We start from the raw sequence: 23,638 nt of genomic DNA on the forward strand, positions 1-23,638 counted from the left end.
TGGACAGTTGCCTGGTCTTTTTCCAGTCTTCAGCTATCCAGTTTGTGTCAGCCTGTTCCCCCTGTAGCCACGTTTTGGCTGAAAGAAGTGGAACCCAATGTGTTCTTCTGCTGTTGTAGCGCATCCACTTTATGGTTTGATGTGTTGTGCATGCTGAGTTGCTTTTCTGCTCAGCAAAGTTGTAAAGATTGATTATTTGAGTTACTATCATGTACTGAAATAATCAAGTACTTTTAAGTAATATCCTTCTTGGATGATTGATTAAAAAGGCATTTCTACCAACAAAACTGTTCTTCTTTTTCACCATTCTGTGTAAAATCTACAGACTGCTTTGTGTGAAATTCCCAGGAGAGCAGCAGTTTCTGAAACTCTCAAACCATCCTGTCTGGAATCAACAAACATGCCATGTACAAAGTCACCGACATCACACTTGTCTCTTTTTTGATGTTTGACATGAGCATTAACTGTAGCTCTTAATCTGTTTTAAGATGATTAGATGCATGGACTGCATGAATGAATCAGCATGCTCATTGTGAGCAGAAATTCAGTAAGTTTACAGAAATAGAATCAGAATACAGGTTGAGAATTGCTTTGAGGTCAAATCCCTTGAGGGGACTGGTTCTGGTCCCAACTTAAATCCTGAATGGCAGCTGAACCTCGGGCAACTTGGAAATATTTATATTTTAATGATTGTTGTTTATATTCCATATCTACACATTACCTCATGAGCGTGTTTGGAGAACGTCTCAGCACTGGACATCATTAGAGCTGTCCTCTCCTCCAGCTCTCCTAATCTCTGTCCTCTCTCATCCAGGGCAATGCGAGCTCGGGCAAGATCACCCACTGCCCCGCCGGCTGCTACCCGTATGCCCTCCACACTGCCCTGGCCAGGTATATGCTGCGCCAGACTTCGAGAAGCCTTCCCTGCTGCTGCCTCGCCAACTATACACAGGTATATTAAGAGATTTATGAATATTCATGAATAAAATCACACATACACACAGATGAATGAGAGGTAAACTTACAAAGCTCTTCTCTGTCAAAGGTCTGTGCGTTGCCCCCGAAAAATCCTTTCAGGAAGCCCCGATTCTGTGCCTCAGGGGTCTCGATGGGTGTGAAAAGCTCCCCCAGCATCTCCTGTAGATAATCATTAGGTCAGTCAGTATGCTGCCAGTGAGCCATACAAATGCATGTGACTCAATTAGTGCAAGTGTGCAATAAAAATTTTTTTTTTTCATTTTAAATGCGTACATCGGTTCCAAATGATTGAACCGAGCAACATGATTTGAGTGTGTATTTTCCAAACCCTGAATAAAATCAAACCATGATGTTTAGTAACACACACATTATGTACTAACATACATGTACTTATTGTCAAAATGTAATACTTGATCTATACTGTAGTTCCTATCAGTGTCAAAGTTTTCATTAGATTACACAATGTAATTAATTTCTGTTAATACTACATGAGTTCATCACTCATTCCATATCAGTCAAATCAAGTCAAGAAGCATGCAGTACAGATGCAGTACATAGTGAAATGACACAACGTTCCTCCAGGACCTTGGTGCTACATAGAACAAAGACAGAGCTACACAGAACAACAGCTGTCTTTGGTGTCCATGTACTAAGAATAGTCGAGCTAAAAATGTAAATAGCACCATATTGGACCCGGAGTGCCCACTGCGTGCTACTGACGTGCCGCCATCTTGGAACATTCGATCTACTAATCGAATAATTGTTTAACGCTCGTATGTTGTCGGGTCTGTGGGACCCATATTCATAAACATCAATAGTTTTTCAAAATTTTCAAAAAAAAATTGGGATTTTTTCCCCCACTCATAACTTTTGATTAAATTTGATTTTCTTTTTTTTTAAATTACATTTTATTAAAAAACAACAAAAAACGAGTAGCACTTTAATTAAAAAATGTGATGTACGTACTAAAGGTAACGGGGAAATATTAACCATATATGCTGTTTATATTGCTTGTAATTGGGATGAAGTAAACATCTGTAGAGTATTTAAACATAACATTTTTGATTGTGTTAAATTAAAAACCTAAAAATGCAGCGGGTCGACCAGACCCACAAACACTGGCTGAGTAACAAAAATACCAACAACATACAAGGGTTAAGTTAAATTTAGAATAAGCAATAAAACTGAATTTATTGTAAACTATATGCAACATTTTTTTCTTAAATCTGACTAATCACATATTCCTTTTTTCCAGTGCGATTAATTGTTATATGTTCATATGTGATTTTGAATGCCTGCTTTTCAGACACACTTTGAGGGTTCAAATCATTATACAGACAGGAACTCTCCAGATTTTTTTTTTATTCCATCACTAGACTGAAGGAGGGTAAGGGAGGTGCAACAGGGCTCAGCTCAGCAGAGCTCAAAGCATCTATGACAAGCATGACATTTCACTTCAATAGGTACTGTCACCGCCCTCCCCACACACACATTAAAACTGTACACAAATGCATGCTCACACATCCAGTCACGCACACAGCTCTCTCTCTCTCTCTCTCTCTCTCTCTCTCTCTCTCTCTCTCTCTCTCTCTCTCTCACACACACACACACACACACACACACACACACACACACACACACACACACACACACACACACACACACACACACACACACACACACACACACACACACACACCTGTAAATTATCAGACATCTCCTGGCTGTAGGTAATGCGCTGTATTTCTGTTGGAGAGCTCAAGTAGAGGGCTTGACCACCATTGGTGAAGCAGAATGTTCTAGCAATGCGCATGTCTGTTAGCGGCAGGTAGTGTACATCCAACAGGGGCCGTAAACTTGGCAGGCTGCAACATGAACGCACACAGACTCAAACCTCAATGATATTAACTCAAGCGTTTACAGCAGTGAAAGGAGAACGTTCTTTGTATCTTTGACTTTATCTGTAAACCTAAACTAAAATCCTTACAAACGTTATTATATAAAACAAGAGAAAGACAAAAAAAAAATGACAGATGAAATACGAAACACATCTGTTCATTGTTCAAATAATAGCACTGGGAGGGATCACTGCTTGGCGGTACCAGTTTATTGATTGCATCCAGGGATAACACCAGGATTAAGAGTGTCTCCACGTTATTTTTAGAATTAAGACTAGGATTAGGGAAATCAATGCTCCTAAGGATTAAAGCTTTAAGGGGATGGATAAGTGCCAATGGTGAAGTATTAATCAACATCACCATTTATTGGGCTCTTATAGGATATTTAAACCTCGATCGTTACAAAGTTGTAAATATGACAACTGGGAATTTAATACATTTGAGATGGAGACTAGGAGACATTTTAGAAATGAATATATTCACAAAAATTAGCAAGCAAGATCAACAATACTTTGCATTGCAATAGCATTGTGTTAAATGCTAATAAACAATTTCCTTTCTACCAAACATGAAGTGACCATGGAGCTGAACCTGAGGATCATGACATGTCCGTTGGCACAGAAACAAGCCAGGCACACGCTGTTGGAGACGGTCACCACATCGGCACGCAGCACGAATGATGACTCCGTGATGTTGTGCACATACAGGCAGGCCTGCGAGGGCATGAGGAAGACCTTGGCTTGGCGTTCAGAGCACACAACAGCTAAGTGGCCTTCGCTGCTGGCTTCCTGTGAGGAATAGGGTGAAAAGTTGACCAACTTCCTCCTGCGAGGTCGATCAGGGTCCTCGGGGCCATGTGGATCTCTCCACACCTCACATGCACTGTGGATCAAAGCACCGGTGCAGTCCAGAAAACCAAAACGCAGGACTGAACCTTTCAGCATTAAGACAGTGCCTGAGGAGGAGAGGTGAAAAGTCAGAATGGAAAAAGGAAAACGAGAACAGGAGAAAAATACAGAATGAGAAAATGATATGGAGTGAGAGAGGAGAGAGAGAGAGAGAGAGAGAGAGGTAAACAGAGGTAAAATTGTTTCTTTCTTGAGAGAGTGAGGTTTCTCTGTTTATGTGTTTACATGGAAGTGTGCAGCTAATCATCTAAGGCAACTCGGAACAATATGCAACAGAAAAGATATAAGCTGCTCTGTGCCCAATGGGCTAATGAGGTAGTTATATATATATATATATATATATATATATATATATATATATATATATATATATATATATCCATATCCATATATACAGCTATATAAAAAGGTATATCCATACCTTTGTCCCAAAAGACCAGTTCATAGGGTTTGGTGCAAATGATTGATAAATAAGTTTTGGACCAAAATATCTATGTACTGTATAGTGTTTTGAAGCAAAAGATTTATGCACATTGTTTTGTTCAAAGATTCATAGAATTGCTTTTCTAAAAATGTCTTTTACTTCTATACAGTCTATCAAATACTAATAAACTATTACAGTCTCTTACTTGTCTATAACAAGTGTATTACATGGCTGCAGCTGGGAAGTCCTGTTTTATTAATTGCCACCCAAAAGCTTCTGCTCTTATATAAAAGAAATCACAGACTATCTGTAATATCGATGGGAACTGAAATTCGTTTGTGCTCACTGGTGGGTGCGACTGTGACAGGTTCCTCTAGCCTCTCCTGTTCATCGGTGGCAATGGACAAGGGCAGTAGCAGAAAAATGCCAAGGCTGGTGCCCACCCATAGGCATGGGGTAGGCAGTGCGTCTGACTTGTGTCCGTATGACTCAGCAAACTGCAGCGTAGTCACAGCCTCCTTTGTATCCCGGTCTATGCTGGAGACGCTGGAACTCCGTGATCGGCTGAAGGAATTTTCCCGACTCTCTGAAAAAAAAAGGAAAGAGGGAGGAAGAAAGGAAGACAGGAGAGGGAGAGAAATGGGAGGGAACACAGAAAGACAGAGTGAGAAAAGACACGGAATGAATAAGAGAGAGAGAGAGAGAGAGAGAGAGAGAGAGAGAGAGAGAGAGAGAGAGAGAGAGAGAGAGAGAGAGAGAGAGTACACTTTAAGAACTGGGAGAAGAAATGAGAGCTGTAAAATAGAAAGATTTAGTTAATATAATTTTTATGCATTAGAAAATTTACACCCCCAATTTCCCAAAACACATGTTAGAAAAAATATCAAAATATAAATTTTTATTGTTTTTCCATTTACACACACACACACACACACACACACACACACACACACACACACACACACACACACACACACACACACACACACACACACACACACACACACACACACACAAGCATATAAAGACACACATGAAGACATGTTGAGTAATGATTCGCACTGTTCAACAGAAAATTTTTTAAAGGTCTGTTTCAGTATCTCACAGATTCATTCACTTGTTTAAAGCAAATCTCTCTCTTTTCAAGCTGTAAATTAGCGATTATATCTCATTTACTGCAAAAGTCAATTATTTAAATGTAACAAGAAACCAAATCCAAAAAAATAAAAAGGAGAGACAGTGAGTGAGAGAGAGAGAGAGAGAGAGAGAGAGAGAGAGAGAGAGAGAGAGAGAGAGAGAGAGAGAGAGAGAGAGAGAGAAGAATCCATTTGTTAGATTCATTAGACTGTGAAAATCTTAGAAAATGTAAAATTTGGCTACATTTCTCATTGTGGGATCAGTATTTCTCTTATAAGTTACAGGAGGGTTAAGCAAAGACGCACATTCTCCTACTCATCTACTGTATATTATATTATGTCTTTATTCTTTATATATATATTTTTTGCTGCTGTAACAGTGAATTTCCCCACTGTGGGGAACCCCACTTTTGGTTTCTACGTAGTAGTGATATTGAAATGTCTATTTCCAAGCCAGCATCTAGACACACATGACAGATGTGGATATGACACTGCTGCAGGACAAACTTGGTTTACCCAAACCTGGAGACAAGAAGAGAAAAAGCTTGAACACTAAGAGCATTATTGTAATAGGATGCAAAACGATGAACGACAGGACTGACTGGACTGGGCATGACAAGACGAAACAGGAGCCAGGGGTTTACATGTGATCCCCACATATCCACTCCTTACCTCTCTCACTCCAGGAGTAGGTGGTGGCGTGGTGTTCATCATGTGAGTACATACTGACACCATGCAACTGCTGCAGCATGGCCCGTCTGGACGGATAACCTATCCATCGTTCACACACAGACGATGTACAAACGTACAGCACGCCATATTCATGGCACAACCAAACATAGTCATGACGCATACAGTGAAACATGACAAAGTAGAATCACACACACACACACACACACACACACACACACACACACACACACACACACACACACACACACACACACACACACACACACACACACACATATTCAAATAACAACAATGGTCCAACATACATAGAAGAATGACATACACACACAGAGATATGAATACACACACACACACACACACACACACACACATTCAAATAACAACAATGGTCCAACATACATAGAAGAATGACATGCACACACAGAGATATGAATACACACACACACACACACACAGACACACACACACAGGTACAGACAAACTTACACAAAACCAAACGGTGTTTGGACAGAGACAGTGAAGGAAAGAAAGAAGACACAACTGTTCAAGAGAATCAAAAAAAGAAAGATGTTCTTAAAATATTTTTCAAAAGTACGCCATTTACAATCCTTGACACAGAGATGGCCACCATGAGAGGAAGGGATTTTTTTTTTGTAGAGCTTTTAGATCCCTGGTAAAAGCTCACTGTCAACAGCCTTAATCTTAGAGTGCACACCGCTATCAGTAGCCTGTTTTTCCCCTTTGGCTGTTGTGTGCAGTGTTAAGTTACTCATTGGCCCACGGCTCTCCTGTACTGTCTATGTTGCTGAGAATCGTGAGTGCACAGAGTGAGTGAAGAAAATATGTGTATACAAAGGGTATGTGTAGGTATAGGAGTTCTGTATGGATGTCACGTACAGAGGTCCCGAAATAGATGCACAAACTGCCCAAAGGCTAAAAGCATATTTTGTAAACATGATGAGAGCAAGAAAACAAGCACACACACATACACGTCAGAAACCAGTGAACTGACAAAACCACTGACCTTTAGCCTGCCTTTCAGTACAGACATTCACCAGAGCAAGCTTTGGCAAGCTTTGATGCATTAGCGGTGACTGTGTGAACATAATTATACACATCAGATGTGTAAGTGTGAATATTTCAGGACATAACATGGAAGAATTTTGCTGTGGTGTGAAGATAACGAGAGAACGGAGAACGGGGGGGGCATAGAAGCCTTTATTATCGCCACATATACATTACAGCACAGTGGAATGGGGTCAGAGTGCAGGGGCAGCTATGATACAGCGCCCCTGGAGCAGGGAGGGTTGAGGGCCTTGCTCAAGGGCCCAGCAGTGGCAGCTTGGCAACCCAGAGCCTTAACCAGCTCAGCCACCACTGCCCCAGTCTTTGTCTTGATATCTTAGGCAGTGCTGTGCCATCGACTATCAAGCTATAGTTTGGCAGTTCATCTGAAGGCTCTTGTCTCTAAGCTTTGTTCCTTGTTACTGATGGTGTTTCATACCCTGGAGGGTCAAAGCATTGAGTGTCTAGTGTTTGAACACTGTTACTGGACATGGTGTGTGTGTTTGTGTGCCCATTTCTGTCCTTCATTTTTGTATGACTGCATATCTATTTGCTCTACATAGCCTACGAATAAAATTGAATTGAATACTACTAGATGTGTGTCCTGTTTCTGTATGGATTTGACTTCAGGCACTGTATATGATAGCGTGAATATTCTTTTCTCCATTCCTGCATGTTATTTATCTGAGACCGAGCATCGCTTTCCTGCTCTTCTCACTCCCCGTAGTGTGTCTCATTAACTGCAACCCAGCTTTTTTCTAGCTGCTAATTGACCTTTAAATATCTCAGCGACCCAGCTGTGCAGCAATAGGGACACACGCACAGCACGGACAAGGAGCATTTGAGGAAAAGTAAACACTGGAATATTCATGGTCTGGAACGAATAAGCGAATGGTTATCAGCTACCTGGTGTGCGACAAAAATCAACTGAAGGCCGTCTTAAAACTTTCATAATCTGAAGATGTAGGGAAAATCAGACAGAAGGGAAAACAGTTGGATAAATAAAAGACGCTATGGATTGATAGGCTCTTGTCGTCTGGTCTGTGAGGTAAAATGTCAATCCTAAACAAGCCTATAATATGCTCTTTGTCTGTCAGGTAATCATTTCTAATAATAAATAACCCCTGCCATCTCACCACCTAAAGGATGGCGGCGTTATCGTCAATCAAATGAACCTGACAGGATGCGGTGTGCTGCTGAGTGCTTTGTCCTGTGGCGTGTCCTCTCGAAGTAAACAGGATTACGAATAAAAATGGAAGAGAGAGAGAGAGAGAGAGAGAGAGAGAGAGAGAGAGAGAGAGAGAGAGAGATACTCCTGATATTAGATCAGAGAGAAGTGAAAAGTGATTCTGAGGTGGTAATTCTGTGGCAGAAACAGGGCTATGGTGTCAGAAGCTTATTGTGCTGCTCTGATGAATGATGTGATACAAAATAAAAAAAATAACACTGAGCCACACGATGTTACGTACAGTATGTACTGTATAGGTTGTAAAGCAACAGTGAAGTACAGTATGTTCTATCTTACTACATAACAGTTTAGCAAACAACTTTGTTAGCCAAAGCTGTGAGACTCTACCCTTGCAATACGCCAGCTCATAGAAGAGTTATTAGTAGTGTAGATTTTCCCTCAGCTCTTTCATACACACAAGATTTCCCTTGAACTGGCCATTTATTGACAGATTGCCTTCCAATTATTTAAGCCATGAGAAACAAAATACAGATACAGAAGAGGATATAAATACACAAGAAACAATAACATATATAAAAAAGAGATAATCAAAGAAAGGCAAATTAAACAACCAACCTTCTTCTGTACTAGTAACCACGTTACCAACACAGCAAGTCAAATTAGAGCTCAACAAATCAAAACTCACTTCACTGGCAACTTATTACTGAACAGAACCTGGTGTTACAGCCTTAAATCTTAAAGTAAACTTGTCGAATGTGAGAATTCATGTTAAATTGTTAAACATTAGCAATTAAACATTGCATTAGCAAATGTTCCTTTTTGTCCTTTTTTATTAAGGAAAATGCGCCACAAAAAGAAGCCATTATGTAAATCCATAAAACATTCAAACAAAATTGTGGAGAAGTAAAAAATAATAATTAAAAAAATGAAATAGATATAAAGGGGAAATTAGGTAAATATAAACTGTTCTGGACACCGGTTACAAAAAGTGGATAGAGAAATGTACTGCATTATGTCAGTATTAGATAGATAGATAGATAGATAGATAGATAGATAGATAGATAGATAGATAGATAGATAGATAGATAGATAGATAGATAGATAGACAGACAGACAGACAGACAGACAGACAGATAGATAAATATGTAGATGTTAATTTATTTATAAATATAGACTTAAAAGCACTTTTGTACGTCGCTCAGGATAAGTGCGTGCACCGAATGCTGTAAATGTAGACAGACAGACAGACAGACAGACAGATAGACAGACAGACAGACAGACAGACAGACAGACAGATCTTTTATTTTCTCTACATTCTGAGGTATAAAATATACCTTTTTTAAATATTTAAAACTGATAATAAATCAGTTTTTATTACACAGAGACAGACACAGAAATCAGTCCTGAACATCGGTATGAGCGTTTTCATTACAGCTATTATAGCAGCCGCTGTTAATGACCTCAGCAGGGTTCTCGCTTTTGTGCTTCTGCATTGTACATCTGATTTTTCTGAAATAATTGAAGTACCATTCAGAATTCACGTAATTTATTCCAATTATGCCAGGATATTTTAATTTCTATAATTTAAAGCAATTAGGGTGCAATCAGGTTAAGCGGCGGACGCGTAAATTGCTCAGCGCAGCGGAGCAGGCCTTGTATACATCGCTCAGACAAATTAGGGATGAATGTGTGATTACAGGTTTAAAACAGTAAAGGAAGTATATACTGTATGTTTTGAGAGAGTAATGTAATGTTTTATTTTTGTCTGACAGACTGTTGAATATCCAAAATGTAGTTATCCACATGCAGCTAGCTGACAGCTGAACACTTCCCATCAGCCCCAGCGTGTCCTAATCGCTCACACCTGTTTCATGTTATGCCCCATTAACGCCACTATTTAAGTTCTGGTTTCTGTGTGTTTGTCAGGCTCTTGTGTTGTCTTGTATGTTACAATATCACACAAAGTTGTATGTCCTTGCTTCGTACCACAGCTCATATTTATGCTTCTTGTTTTCCCTTCGTTTGCTGTTTTGTTAGCTCTTTGATTAATAAATAATCCACACTCCCATCACCTAGGCCTTCATATTTTATCATCTGCATACATCTTTTTAATGATGCACAATGACAAGCATAGAAAATAGTGAAAAAAATAATATTTCTGTGTCTTTTTGGTTAAAATCGTCAGGTTCTTTTTTTTTTCTTTGGATGCTGAGCATTCTCAGTGATCCCCAGACAGCTCCAGATTTCTCTTTAGCACACTTTATATCTTTAAATCTTTCAATTCATTTCTCAGAAAGCTTTGAACACACCTGTGTTGTATAACCAGTAAATACTGTGCTAGTGGAAATATGCATAGTTTGCAGAATGTGTTAAACTCTTTGTGTGTCTGTGACTAAAGAATAAACAAACAAACAAAAAAAAATATATATACAGGATTTCAATCTGAAGCTCCTTATAATAGAAGCGTCTGTCTTTACCTCGCCTTACCACACCGTGTCGTATAAACCCAACAAAGCACATTCACAATGCAAGTGATCATTGGAATCATAGCAGTAATTGAATTCAGCCTTATGTTTGAATCATAAGTAAAGTCTCAAACATAAGAAGGATAAAAAAATCCCCCAAAGCTCACGAAGCTGATTCATTTTTGTGATTTGCTCTGATGCAGTTTGTGCAAAATTTATTTTTAATTTTTTTTAATTTTATTTTTGTCTTTCAATCCTTTACAGTGCTTTTGATCAGCTGTTTGTGTTTGAAAGACGAGCTGATTCAGCTTGGAGCACAAACCAACCAAGAATCAAAGTCACAAAAACACTTTACCAATAGTTTATGTTTTTTGCAGTGAAAAATGAGGAAATTGGCACTTAAAAAGGCGCTGCATTTCCCTCATTATCAGCCAAACAGCCTGCAACAGGCCCATTTAAAGTCACCAATTTGTCCTCAGGGAGAGAGTTTATAAAAAGAAAGCAATCAAATAAATCAGTTAGAGAATATGGCTACTAGGCACCTACCCTCTTTCTAGCTCCTATCCCCTGATGAGTGGTTAACATGCGAAAGAAAAGAGGGTAAAAAGAGAAGGGGGAGGGAGCAATAAGGAAAGGTGGGGGGTAATATAGGGAGATGGAGACCAAGCACACACCTTCGGTGAGGGAGGATACAGGCAAAGAGACCTCCATGCATGCGGCTGACTGGGCCTTGCGGAATGGCGGTCGTCCGGGCCCACGGCGGGTGAGACGAGGCCCCTCAGGGGCCCCTGGAGCACGGGGCCTCCCAGACACACATGGCTGCGAAGTTGGACTAGTGCAATGTCCATTCACATGATCTGAAACAACGGGCAAAGCATTAGCACAAATGCAACCGAGCTTGGGAAACTCCGACAGAGAGAGAAAGAGAGAGAGAGAGAGAGAGAGAGAGAGAGAGAGAGAGAGAGAGAGAGAGAGAGAGAGAGAGAGAGAGAGTAAGAGAGAGAGAGAGAGAGAGAGAGAGAGAGAGAGAGAGAGAGAGAGAGAGAGAGAGAGAGAGAGAAAGAGAGAGAGAGAGAGAGAGAGAGAGAGAGAGAGAGAGAGAGAGAGAGAGAGAGAGAGAAGAGGACAGGAATGGACAGAGTCGGAGAAAAAGCTGGTTAGGGTCAATGAGAAGAAAAGGGAGAGCAAAACATTAAGGAGAAATGTAATGTAATAGCAGGGTTGTTAGTTCTAGCTTAGAAAAAGAACTCAAAGTAAAAAAATCAAGCAAAGTACAACGCAAAGGAGGATAATAAACAGATAATGGTTGAACAGTCATTCATATGAAACTGCCACTGCAATGGGAATTTCTCATCCTCGCTCAGTGTCTCTTCTTCAAAATATGGAGAGACAGAAAAAAATCAAGGTTTGTGACTGTGTGTGTGTGTGTGTGTGTGTGTGTGTGTGTGTGTGTGTGTGTGTGTGTGTGTGTGTGTGTGTGTGTGTTTGTGTGTAAAAAGCTTTGAGATTTGGTATGGTTTAGCGCTACAATGGATAAACTGCTTTCATGGCAGAATTCTGAAGGAAACACAATTCTCAGAAGATCCACAGTGAGCCTACATTCCCATTCCAAAAAGGTAGAAGAGAATTATTGTACTGTGGTATGCAGAATAATCTCAGCACTGGACCGTTTCTAATGTTATACTGTTATGCAAATTAGGAAACTGTTGGCTTGCCATGATTTCAAAACACTATTCTGTGACCTTAGTATTACAGTTAAGGTAAAGTATTAGGTTGAGAATAAATGTGAGAAGTATATAATACTAATGGGAGACATCCTGAAATGAATTTTGACTTCCGAAGTCATTCCTATATCTGATACAATGCTGTTGGTTTGCTGAGGATGAGGAAAACCATACGGGAAGCCTAGGCCGCAGGCATTTGTATATCTGTTTCCCCTGGCCTGCACCATGAACCTGGACACGTTGCGATGTCGCTCCATTAAATTGCTCTGAACTTCATCTCAGCATGTCGACATAAAGAATAAAGTAGTGTTACTGTGCACTCCAGGGGAAACTTGTGTATGACAGACGACTGTGGAGTGACATATATACCAAACCTAGATATACAGTACAGTTAGCTGGACGCTAGATCATCATCACACACACACACACGCACGCATGCATGCACGCACACACACAACAATCACACAAGTTCCATTAAATACCAGAAAGTTTTTTTTAATAGCTAGGTCTTACAGCTACTTTTATACCCACGTGTAGTAAATATATCTGCTACCTCGCTCAAGAAACTGAACTACAATATAATTCGCTTTCTGATCAATTCGAATCAAAGGCAGACTTCAAACATTATTCTTATATAGTTAAGCATTTCCACCCCAACAAAAGACTGTATCATCACAGTCCATTCTTCTTAGAGTACAAATCAATCCTCCTGAAAGAAGGTGGTTATTACTTCGTTATGACTAGCGCAGCATGTAAAAGGCATTCGTAAGGAAGAAAAATGCTCAGCAATAAACCGAAGCATGCGAAATAGACCAGACAGAAGGAAGAAGAAAAGTGGAATTCAAAGACAGTTAGTGAGAGACAGATTTTTTTTTAGATTTGACGATAGGAAAATGATCCAATCACAATGAAGCAACACCAGAGAATGGTCCAAGTCAGAGCTAGAAGATGGTCCAATCACAATGGAGCAGGTGTTTCTATACTCAAAGAATGGTCCAATAGGGTTAGAGTGTGGTTATGCTGAGGAATAAAAAATGGTCCGGCTTGGATGGAACAAGGCCGTTTAGGTATAAAGAATGAACAACCCGCGACAGAGTGAAAGCAAAGTTTTCAGAGTGACACTTTTCCAAGTAAAGAATGGGTATGAGGTACAAACTACCTTTGTAAACACTTGCAAAATGTACACAGAGTAAACATTCAACAAACTAAAAGAAAGATGAGTACAAAGACCAAACACAGAAAGAACGTGAGTACACTTGTTTCTGTCGGTCATCAGTCTCACCCAAAAAGAGAAAGTGAGCTACATATGAAAAAAAAAAAAAAAAAAGCAACGAGCACAAACGAACCCCTCAGCATGATCTTGGTAAAGAGTATGAGGAGAAAGGTAGATGAGTTCGAAAGAAAGGAAAAAGTTCAAAAGAATAACTGCTCGCTTTCGGCCTACCGTACCAAGATCACTCTTAAGATCAGTGGGTAGACTTAACTTTCTGCCTGGTCCCTTTACTGAAACAAAAGAAACAGGAAAGAAAGAGGTAATTAATCCATTCAACAAAAATCAAAATGGCGTTTAAAACTGACCCCCCACCCTAAAACAAACAAACAAAAAAAAAATACAACACGGAAAAATAAAGAATAAATTCAATGAAAGTTCATTATTTATAAAAGAATGAACATACAGACATGCAGTGGTGCATACTGTACATGACCAGGCTACATCATGCTTAATCACATTTAACCACCAGAAAACTGAGATCCCACTCTATTCGACCTTTTTAAACACTATTTTACTTTTACATTATATTTTACAAAACAAAACTGCATTAAAAATTACTGCTACTTGTTTCCTTAAATGTACATTTGGGATTCAGTGTGGTCTGGTGGAACAGTCACAATGCTAGAACCACAAAACAACAACAACAACAACAAAATAAAACCACTGGAAACATTCACATTCACCGACTTGTTTTTTTTTTTCATATCAAAAGAAGAAATGAATCAAAAGGCAACATTTTGCAAGCATTTTGCAGCAATACTGCAAAGTTTAGAGGCAGTTAAGAGATGTTACTAGACATTTGATTTACTGTGTTGGGTAATACTGTTGAGAATTAAAAAAAAAAAGAAAAGAAAGAGAATTAAAAAAAAAATGAATCATAGGAATTAAAGAAGCCTCTTGAAATGAAGATTTGGAGTATTAATGCTGAGAGCTGGACCACTACAGTATATACAGAAATCACATTTCTTAACCAAAATAACAATCTCTGTGTTTAGTTTTATACTTCTGGTATTCACCATAGTTTTATGAAGTATTTAATGCAAAAGTAAACGTACAGTACTCTTACGGAAACATACGATCCGTACAGAGCAACACTTTTCTGTTACTGCAGAGAGGTGACTATATGATTATATTTAGTATAAGGATAGTGTTTAATTTGTGTCCCTCACTCTTGAAATATTTTAAAATCATCTCTCGACCGTTTACAACTGGTACAAAATGCGGCAGCGAGATTACTGACTGGCACCAGAAAACGTGAGCACATTACCCCAGTACCTGCCTCATTACACTGGCTCCCGGTTAAGTTCCGTATTGATTTAAAGATTTTACCCCAGTATATTTGTGACCTCCTCACTCCGTACCCTATCCCTAGATCTCTTCGGTCTTCTAATCAATTCCTTCTCTCGGTACCTCGTGCACAACTAAGGGCGATCGAGCTTTTGCTACGGCAGCTCCAAAGTTGTGGAACGACTCTCCCTCTTCATTTATCTGCTACCACTGTCCCGTTGTTTAAATCTGCTTTAAAAACCCACTTTTATTCTGTATGTTTTAACTCTGTTTGAAGGTGTAGAATTTTATGTGTTTTCTTTTGGTTTGTTTTGGATTGTGGTTTTACTTTTGCACCGCTCTTGTTTGTTTTTACTTGATGTACAGCACTTTGGCTGCGACGGCTGTTGTTTTTAAATGTGCTTTATAAATTAATAAACTAAACTAAACATCAGAGTTTAGAATGTTATTTCCCATTTACAGTGATTTCATTTTTAATTTCAACATATGCTACTAAATCAATAGCTGTTTGATGAACAAATATCGAATAGTTTATCTGAATCTATATAACAATATGTTTATTTAAGCTTCTACCCAATAGTCCCTTATTTAGATATGTATAATGATACACACCCCTGTTTTATCCACATACAGTATATATGTCTAATTCATATTTAACATCCAGAGCAGTGCTTTAAATGATCTGATGAAGGAGCTTATAAAAGATTTATTTATATTCCTATAGTGACATTAATCCTCATTAGCAGTATTTTGGAATATGAAATTGCTTAAAAATAATTATTACTTATTCTGCTTTACTTACTGCTATATTGTTGATGCTACTGATATTGATTTTGGTTGATTACAATCAGGTTACAATATCAAGCTCCAGTCTGACATGACATCAATACGAAAATGATGATTAAGTGCTGATTAATAATTAAGAGATTAACTGATGAAAAAGAAAACAGTTCAGTGCTGATGAACAGTCTGATGCCGATTTATGTGTCCATAAATTTACCGAACCGAGCACGGTCTTGAACAGACAAAAAACCTACAATTAACTTTTTTTTTAAATTTTTTTTTTTTATGAGGCTCTGACATTTCTATTACTCGAATATGAGAAAAGACATGCAATTATGGATGCAATTTATCTAAGAGTCTAAAAATTAATTTCTTCTGGCCGTGTCTCAGTGCCGTCTAAACACGCATATAAACAGATTGAGCCTCAAGTCGTGGTGATAAAACGTCCTTGTATGTTAAGCTCTTGATGTCTCAGGTACCCAGATATCAGATGCCAGGATGGAAATAATTTTTCCACCCAAAAATTCACACGGCAGCACCGAGTGAATTGTCCTTACAAACAGAACTACCTTTATATACGTACAGTACCACCTACATTATATCGGCAAACGTTTTGAGACGCCCCTCAATCAAGCACATACAAACATTTGTGAAGCAATGGGTCACTCTCAGGAGTTCAGTGAATTCAAACATGGTACCATAATAGGTTGCCATCTGTGCAATAAGACCATTTATAAAATTTCCTCACTAATAAATATTCCACGGTCAACTGTTAGTGGAATTATAACAGTGTAAGCAATTGGGAACAACAGCAATTTTGCCACAAAGTGCCAGGCCAATTAAAATTGTATGGAGGTCAGATCATGCTGAGGCTCACAGAGCGCAGAAGTTGCCAATAGCTATATACCTCCAAACTTCATGTGACCTTCAGATTAGCTCAAGAATAGTGTGTAGAGAGCTTCATGGTATGGGTTTCCATGGCTGAGCAGCTGCATCCAAGCCTACAATCACCAAGTGCAATGCAAAGTCAATAATACTCTGTATTAAACTCTACGGATAAAGAATGGAATGTCATTAACCCATTAGCTCATGTGCATGTAAAGGCGGACGTCCCAAAATTTTTGGCAATATAGTGCATGTTAAACAGTATGACCCTGAGGTTAAGAACTCAGCCTCGGCTTGTTGGCACAGGCTCCTTTGGTGAGTATCGGAAGGTGGTACTGTATGTACTGTAGCACCCTGAGGTAACCTTACTCTCTCAGTCTTTCCTTGTCTGCTGCTTGTGATAGTGGAGACAGAGTTTTGGACATAAATAGAAGAGCTGTCGTTGTGTGTGGCACAGGGGAAATTGCTCTTGTATGCAACAGTAATTGAAATTTGCAAAATCAATAACCCATGCCTTACAGGTGGAATCCTTCCCATTATGCCTGCTGATGCTGATAAGTCTTTGTGTGTGTGTGTGTGTGTGTGTGTGTGTGTGTGTGTGTGTGTGTGTGTGTGCGTGTGTGTGCGCGAGCCAGATAAAGAAATGTGCAACATTTTTCTCATATACATGAACCTTGCAAGAACAATTATAAATTTACATAAAATGTTTATGTTCATCCAATTTCTGTATATCTTATCCTACACGGGATTAACGGTGAGCCTGGAGCCTATCCCAGGATACTTGAGGCAGAAACCACACATTCACACATCAATAACAATCATGTTTTTAGGCTGGAGAGGAAGCCAGAGTACTAAGAGGAAACCCTAGAAAGAGAAACTGCAAATTCCAGGCACGCAGGGTGGAGGTGGGATTGGAAACCCCAATCAGAGGTGTGAGGCAATATATATATACACCACAGTGCCCAAAATGTACATGTTATTTGAAGAAAACTGTTATAGTAATCAGTAGGCACAGTTCCACTGGCAGTGGGCAGGGATTTGATGACATCACAGCTGGACTCGCTTTGTGTGTGTTCAATTGTTAGTCGTTCATTATGTTCATCCATTCTCTTGAGTGGAACATCAATGAATGGCTAAAGGGATCCAGGAAGCAAGCATCAGAACAGAATCAACTCTGAGGATGACTCAAATGATAGGAGGGGTAAATTAAGATCCTTTTCACAGGATTCTTTGTGGAATTGCTCTGTGTCACCCTGCAATTTACATGAATTACTGATATGATTTTGTTCTTTTCAGCCTTCCCCATTCTTCCGCTCCTAAAAAAAAACAACACACAAACTGGCATACTGAAGCCTCATTTTGGAGCCTGGATCCATTCGTTCGTTCGTTCATTCATTTGTTTGTTCGTTCATTCATTTGTTTGTTCATTCATTCATTCATTCATTTCACCTTTACCCATCTTGATTCTTCCTCCTTGAGCGTGCTCATATGTTCAAAACGCAGTCTACTTTTCCACCATTTCTGTTGCTCATGCTTCATTCAGACCTCGTGATGAAAAAGAGGCTCAGTTGAAAGAGCCAATATTTCATTCCTTTTTGAAAATATGAGACGTTTCAAGTTTATTCACAAGAACACCATACAGTAATGTGACCTTGGGATTGTATGGTTCTTAAAAATCTGCTATACATTTTCCATCCAGGAAATACTTAGTTATACTACTAAAGTAACCCATATTACACTCTCAGGAAATACACTTAAAATGAATTAAGGAAATCTCAAGAATTAAATATCAAGTGCACATGCAGTTTTTGCCATTCTTTCTACCATGCTTTGGACAAAGCTGCACAGTCCTTCTGCATTCATTCAGTGTTTGCTTGCATGAGGTTACATGAGGTTAGGTTAAAGGAAAGACAGATAATTAGCAAGATCTTCACAGGGTAAGTCGATAAATATTGTATCAATGGAAAGTACTTGACATATAAATTTGAAGAATATTACAGAATTTTAAGACAACATTTTAATAGACACCTTTAGCTATGTGGTGTAGCTGCCTCTTGCTAATGATATGGATGATGATTTAATTCCAAAGACAAATTAGCTGATGCAAAACCCATATCAACACAGACAATCTGCAACATAAAATGCAAGAGAACATCTCCATATTGTCCACCAGCACATACATAAACAAGCACGGATGAGGCACGGCGCTAGGGAAAAGCAAGCGAGTGAGCGTCCATGAAATAAACTATGAACGATCACTCTTTCACTCGCAAACTCACTTTCATCCATCTGGACCTCAAATCTTAATCCTAAATGTGACATCAATTCAGTTACCTCATCTTTTCCTACTGTAGCTCTTGCTTTTTGCTGATCATCTAGAGTTTTAGTGCACAGTGATGCTTATGAAGGCAGCTTTCGTGACCACTCATCATCCTCCTCACTTTCACACAAACACACACACACACACACACACACACACACACACACACACACACACACACACACACACACAATCTGCACCCATGCCAACAACAGCCCACTCGCCTCCCACACACCTGCACACACATGGAAACTTGACATTGTAGAGCTGCGAGAGAAGATGAGAAGCACTAGCAGCTAGGTACAGCTAGGCAACAGGCACTACGAGCGTGACTACTCCTACAGCAGCATGCCATCTACCATCCAACCGTTCCAAGTGTTCCGCGTCTTACCATTGTCCAACAGGTAAAAGACCGGACTGTAATGGCTGGTACGTAGATTGGACACGGGCTCCACCGTGCCACGAGGCTCGTTGTGTACATAGGAGGGGTACGGCACTGGAAATCAGAGAGTCACAACAAACACACACACGCACAAATAAACACACCATCAGACCTACACACAAGCAAATTGCATGCAATTTTGGCCTGAAGATTAGGAGGAACTTGTGCAAAAGAACCATTTGTAAAGTACAAAAGAAACATTACTTAAAAGAGATAAAGAGAGAAAAAATTACTTAAAAAAGAAAAGCAGCCATCAAAGCTAAAATGTCAGCGAAAAACCACCAGTGCCAAAAGCTAATGTAGCTGAAGGGTCATGGGAAGAAAAATGGTAGTGAACATGGCAATACTGGTGAAGCATTAAAATAATTTTCTCCTGAAAGTACAGAATTCTCAGTAGTTTAAGGGAAAACTCAGTACATGCTTTTGAAATGTGAGATCTCATGCTTCCAAACACACAAAGAATATGGTTGCCAGAGCTTCTGTTTCATTGTACGATTTGGATCATAGATATTTAAAGCATTCTTGCAATTGGTTGCAAGCTTTTATTACATTATGAAGAAAGGATGATAAATCTGAGCTGAAACGTGCAGGCACTGAGTCAGAATCAAGCTCTAAAACTCAACTTTCTTCCAAATATAGCTGTTGTGTTTCAACCTCACAGGTGAGCCACATATAACGAGCATGTCTAAAACTCTTCCTGCCTGAAGCTGTCACCTTGTCATCTCTCATCCGCTAGTTTTTTTTTTTTTTTTTTAGCACCTTCTTCCTTGTTTAAGTTGGAACCTTCTGCTTCTAAATATAACCCAGCAGGTCACCATCAATGGCTGACATTTCAGCTTATTAGCCACCTAGCAGAACACCGGAGTCAACACCAGGTCAGAGCGAGCCGCAGAAGAACTCGACAACACGGCACACAACAAAGCGCAACAACCACACACCAGCCGGCACCCTGAGGGAGAACTTCAAAGAGAGATGCAGCCCCAATTACCAAAGCTGATGGAGAGTAGGACAGAGAGCTGAGCGAGAAAAAAAAACCCGACAGCAAATCACAAAGGAACAGAGACATAACTTAGATTAGTGGGAAAGTTTCACGACTGTAAATAATACCAGAAGTATTCATTAAAGCTGTTGTTTGTGCAGTATACACACAACTACATGTCTAGGTATTTTAATGTTTCCCAAATGCTAGTGTACACAGGGACCTGGTTTGCAGGTGCTACTCCAGCCTTTTTTCTTCTTCCTCCTTCTCCTCTGAGAAAATGGCAGCGCAAATTACTTAGAGTTTTTGACCAGCTTTGTGGTGGTCTGATAATTTTAGCCCCATTGGGATAAACACTTCTGTGATTTGGCAGAAAGATGCGGCTGCTTTTTTGACAGCTGTTGCTTAGCAGTGTGTAGCTGCCTAGCACCCATATGCTTAGGAAACACTTTCTGAACCGTGAAGAATGCTTGGAAGAGTTTCTTACCACGTAGTATATTAGATTACTGTGGATGGTGACATGAAAATGGCTTTGGGTTGTAACGGATATAGTTTTCTTTTTTTTATGAACAAGTCTCCATCAGTGAATAGTTGGTAACTTTAACAAAATAGACTTCATGTTAAAGCTTGAATAAATGTATTAGTTACATAAATGCACATTTTGACCATATAGTTCACAGTTATAGAAAGAAAACATGCGTTTGTGTCTCATCTGCTACTGACGGTGATCGAGCTTACAGCAGAGATTTGGGTTCAGACCCTGCAATCGGCAGCGTCCGTCACTGCACGTTAACTCGAGTTCATTGAGTTATCTTCAGTTGGAGAAAGAAGAGAAAAAGCCGAAAATAAAACCTCATACCCGTCATTATTTTTTCCTGATTTATGCCATTACATTTGAAATGTATTTGTGATCATTCTCTTTTCTCACACCCATTTCTCTGTGTTGAAAAGAAGCAGTCAAACTGAATGTTTAAAAATCTATATAAAAAAAAAATAGTCCTTCATTTAAAAGTAGAACAATATGTGATGTGAAAAAGGAATTTGCTTTCACACTGACTTCTTTTAGATCAAGGTCATTAATTCAAATCCACCATCAAATCAGTAATCTGTCCTCGACTGACATTTAAATTAAAACCTTTCAGTAACGAGTCATGGCAGGCATCTTTTTTCTGAATAATAATATGGACGATTTAGCATACTTATTTCACTCGGAAACAAGCTAGTTAGCTACAGTTAAGCTAAATGTAGCTACTACTGCATTCTTGCTAGTGCAATATTCTGCTATAGTAAGGATAAAACTGATGTGACTTCGGCTTTCTGGATCTGTTATCCTTATTTCTGCTACCATGTGAGGAATGGGAAATAGCATCTATGAGATCTATCGCTAAAAGATTTCCAATGGCAGCATACATGTTCACCATTATTATTATTATTATTATTATTATTATTATTATTATTATTATTATTATTATTATTATTATTATTATTGTTACTTTTATTATTATTTTCCATCCATTTTCTGTACAGTTTATCACCTAGAGTCAATCCAGTGGATTTCTCAAAAAAAATAAACACATCAGCTGCAAATCATTTAAGAAAACATATAAATAATAAAAGATGTGGTGGAGATATTGGTTGGGAAGATGTGAGCAGTGAGGATTGTCTGTTCTGCAAAGAGATCTGGAGACGGGATGGCTTAAAGTTTCACTGTTCGATCTTAGCAGTGATTTATTCAGCTTTAGTCTGCCCTTTGGATAACATTTTGTACAAACATTCTTAGTGAGCAAAGTATCTTTTGGGGTAACTGTGATATTTATATTTAGATGCTAAACAGCTAGATTAGCTTTGTAATGTTACTGGTACTGATATAAAATCGAGAAGCAAACCTCCAAAATAAATAAATAAATAAATGAATGAATAAATAAATAACTCTAGGAATTATATTTGCCTACATATAGAATCTTGTTTGTTTTTATTTTCACTGTTCCTACCCATCATTTGGGTAGAACATGAAAATTATGTCTATCAAAGCATTTTTATTGCCCTTATATTTTGCCCTCGCTTTCCTACACTAAAAGATGATCAAACGGATTCAGGGATCTGCTGAGCATGACTGATCAGATTGATTTCCTATCTGACTCTCATTGGTTGTTGCTGAAACATGCATGAGAATATCAGCGATAATGATAGAATATCAAGCAAACTATGCAAGCAATCAGCACAGAAGTGCACAGCATGTAGATGCTGAGCTCATGGATAAAGTCACCAAGCGACAAGGAACTAAGGGCTAAAATCATGTAGCGTGCACTAAAATATTTCTGAACACTAGATTGTCCCCTTAGATACATGCTAAAAACATCTGCCCTACAAAAATGTAACAGCTGCTCAAGCATTTTTCCATTCATAACTCATTTTCTCTGGCTCGGGGCTACTTGCAGACTCATAGTGAGGCTTGTAATAAATAAAACAAAAATGGAAATAATATCTTAGCATGATGAAATATTCATGGCAACTTCCTCTTAATATAATGCATAAATAGCTCCAACAGTGAGTGATGGTTTTTGAAACACATCTGCCTGTGAGTGCCTCTCCCACACATGATACTTATTTAATAGTGTGTTGTGCAGACACTTGAACACCTACAGTACACATGGACACACAGGTGGTACCCACCTACCTCAAACTACCCCCAACACACACACACACACACACATACAAACACACACACAAACAAACAGTGTCAAAATACTCAATCTGTCCGTGTCTCTTTTACCTCACTGTCCTGTTATTCATGAATTTTAGTGCTTCAGGAGGAAATTTTGGCTAATTTCCCTGTCCAAAAAATGTGCACACGCACACTCCCTTATTTCACTTCATTTCTGTCTTTAACCATTAGCTGCAGGCTACAGAGCTTTGCTAGTGGTCCCCTGCGGTCCCATCATTCAAGCAGACTGCACACTGTACAGAGAGAAAATACACCAAAGCCATGATGGCTACAGTCAGAGTGAGTGAAGGAGAGAGAGAGAGAGAGAGAGAGAGAGAGAGAGAGAGAGAGAGAGAGAGAGAGAGAGAGAGAGAGAGAGAGAGAGGGCAAGGAGAGTGAAAAGTTCTTTCTTGGGTAAAGAAAGGTTTCAATTCAAATGCATCAAGCATCGAAGCTACCATGTCCTTGAGATCTTCAGCAAATGT

The 23,638-nt window shown here is 39.1% G+C and overlaps 1 protein-coding gene and 1 long non-coding RNA gene across 12 annotated transcripts in view; one reads left to right on the plus strand and one right to left on the minus strand.

The window, feature by feature from the left end:
- Positions 1-23,638, minus strand: part of stxbp5l (syntaxin binding protein 5L) — a 138,481-nt gene that overhangs the window by 3,050 nt on the left and 111,793 nt on the right. For 2 of the 11 annotated variants that reach the window (XM_047815239.1, XM_047815237.1), the window contains 9 exons: positions 19,420-19,524; positions 13,930-13,983; positions 11,431-11,613; positions 6,017-6,115; positions 4,555-4,794; positions 3,468-3,831; positions 2,678-2,843; positions 1,026-1,137; positions 722-942 (listed from right to left, as the gene is read on the minus strand). In XM_047815239.1, the coding sequence (XP_047671195.1) occupies positions 722-942; positions 1,026-1,137; positions 2,678-2,843; positions 3,468-3,831; positions 4,555-4,794; positions 6,017-6,115; positions 11,431-11,613; positions 13,930-13,983; positions 19,420-19,524 (1,544 nt within the window). The remainder of the gene's footprint in view (positions 1-721; positions 943-1,025; positions 1,138-2,677; positions 2,844-3,467; positions 3,832-4,554; positions 4,795-6,016; positions 6,116-11,430; positions 11,614-13,929; positions 13,984-19,419; positions 19,525-23,638) is intronic. The other 9 variants (XM_047815244.1, XM_047815242.1, XM_047815245.1 and 6 more) reach the window with 6 other exon arrangements.
- Positions 811-3,587, plus strand: LOC113641030. Its single transcript, XR_003440184.2, has 4 exons — positions 811-952; positions 1,046-1,154; positions 2,285-2,441; positions 3,451-3,587. It is a non-coding gene; the product is annotated as an uncharacterized LOC113641030 (long non-coding RNA).

The sequence above is a fragment of the Tachysurus fulvidraco genome, chromosome 6 (genome assembly GCF_022655615.1).
Source record: "Tachysurus fulvidraco isolate hzauxx_2018 chromosome 6, HZAU_PFXX_2.0, whole genome shotgun sequence".
Classification (NCBI taxonomy): Eukaryota; Metazoa; Chordata; class Actinopteri; order Siluriformes; family Bagridae; genus Tachysurus; species Tachysurus fulvidraco.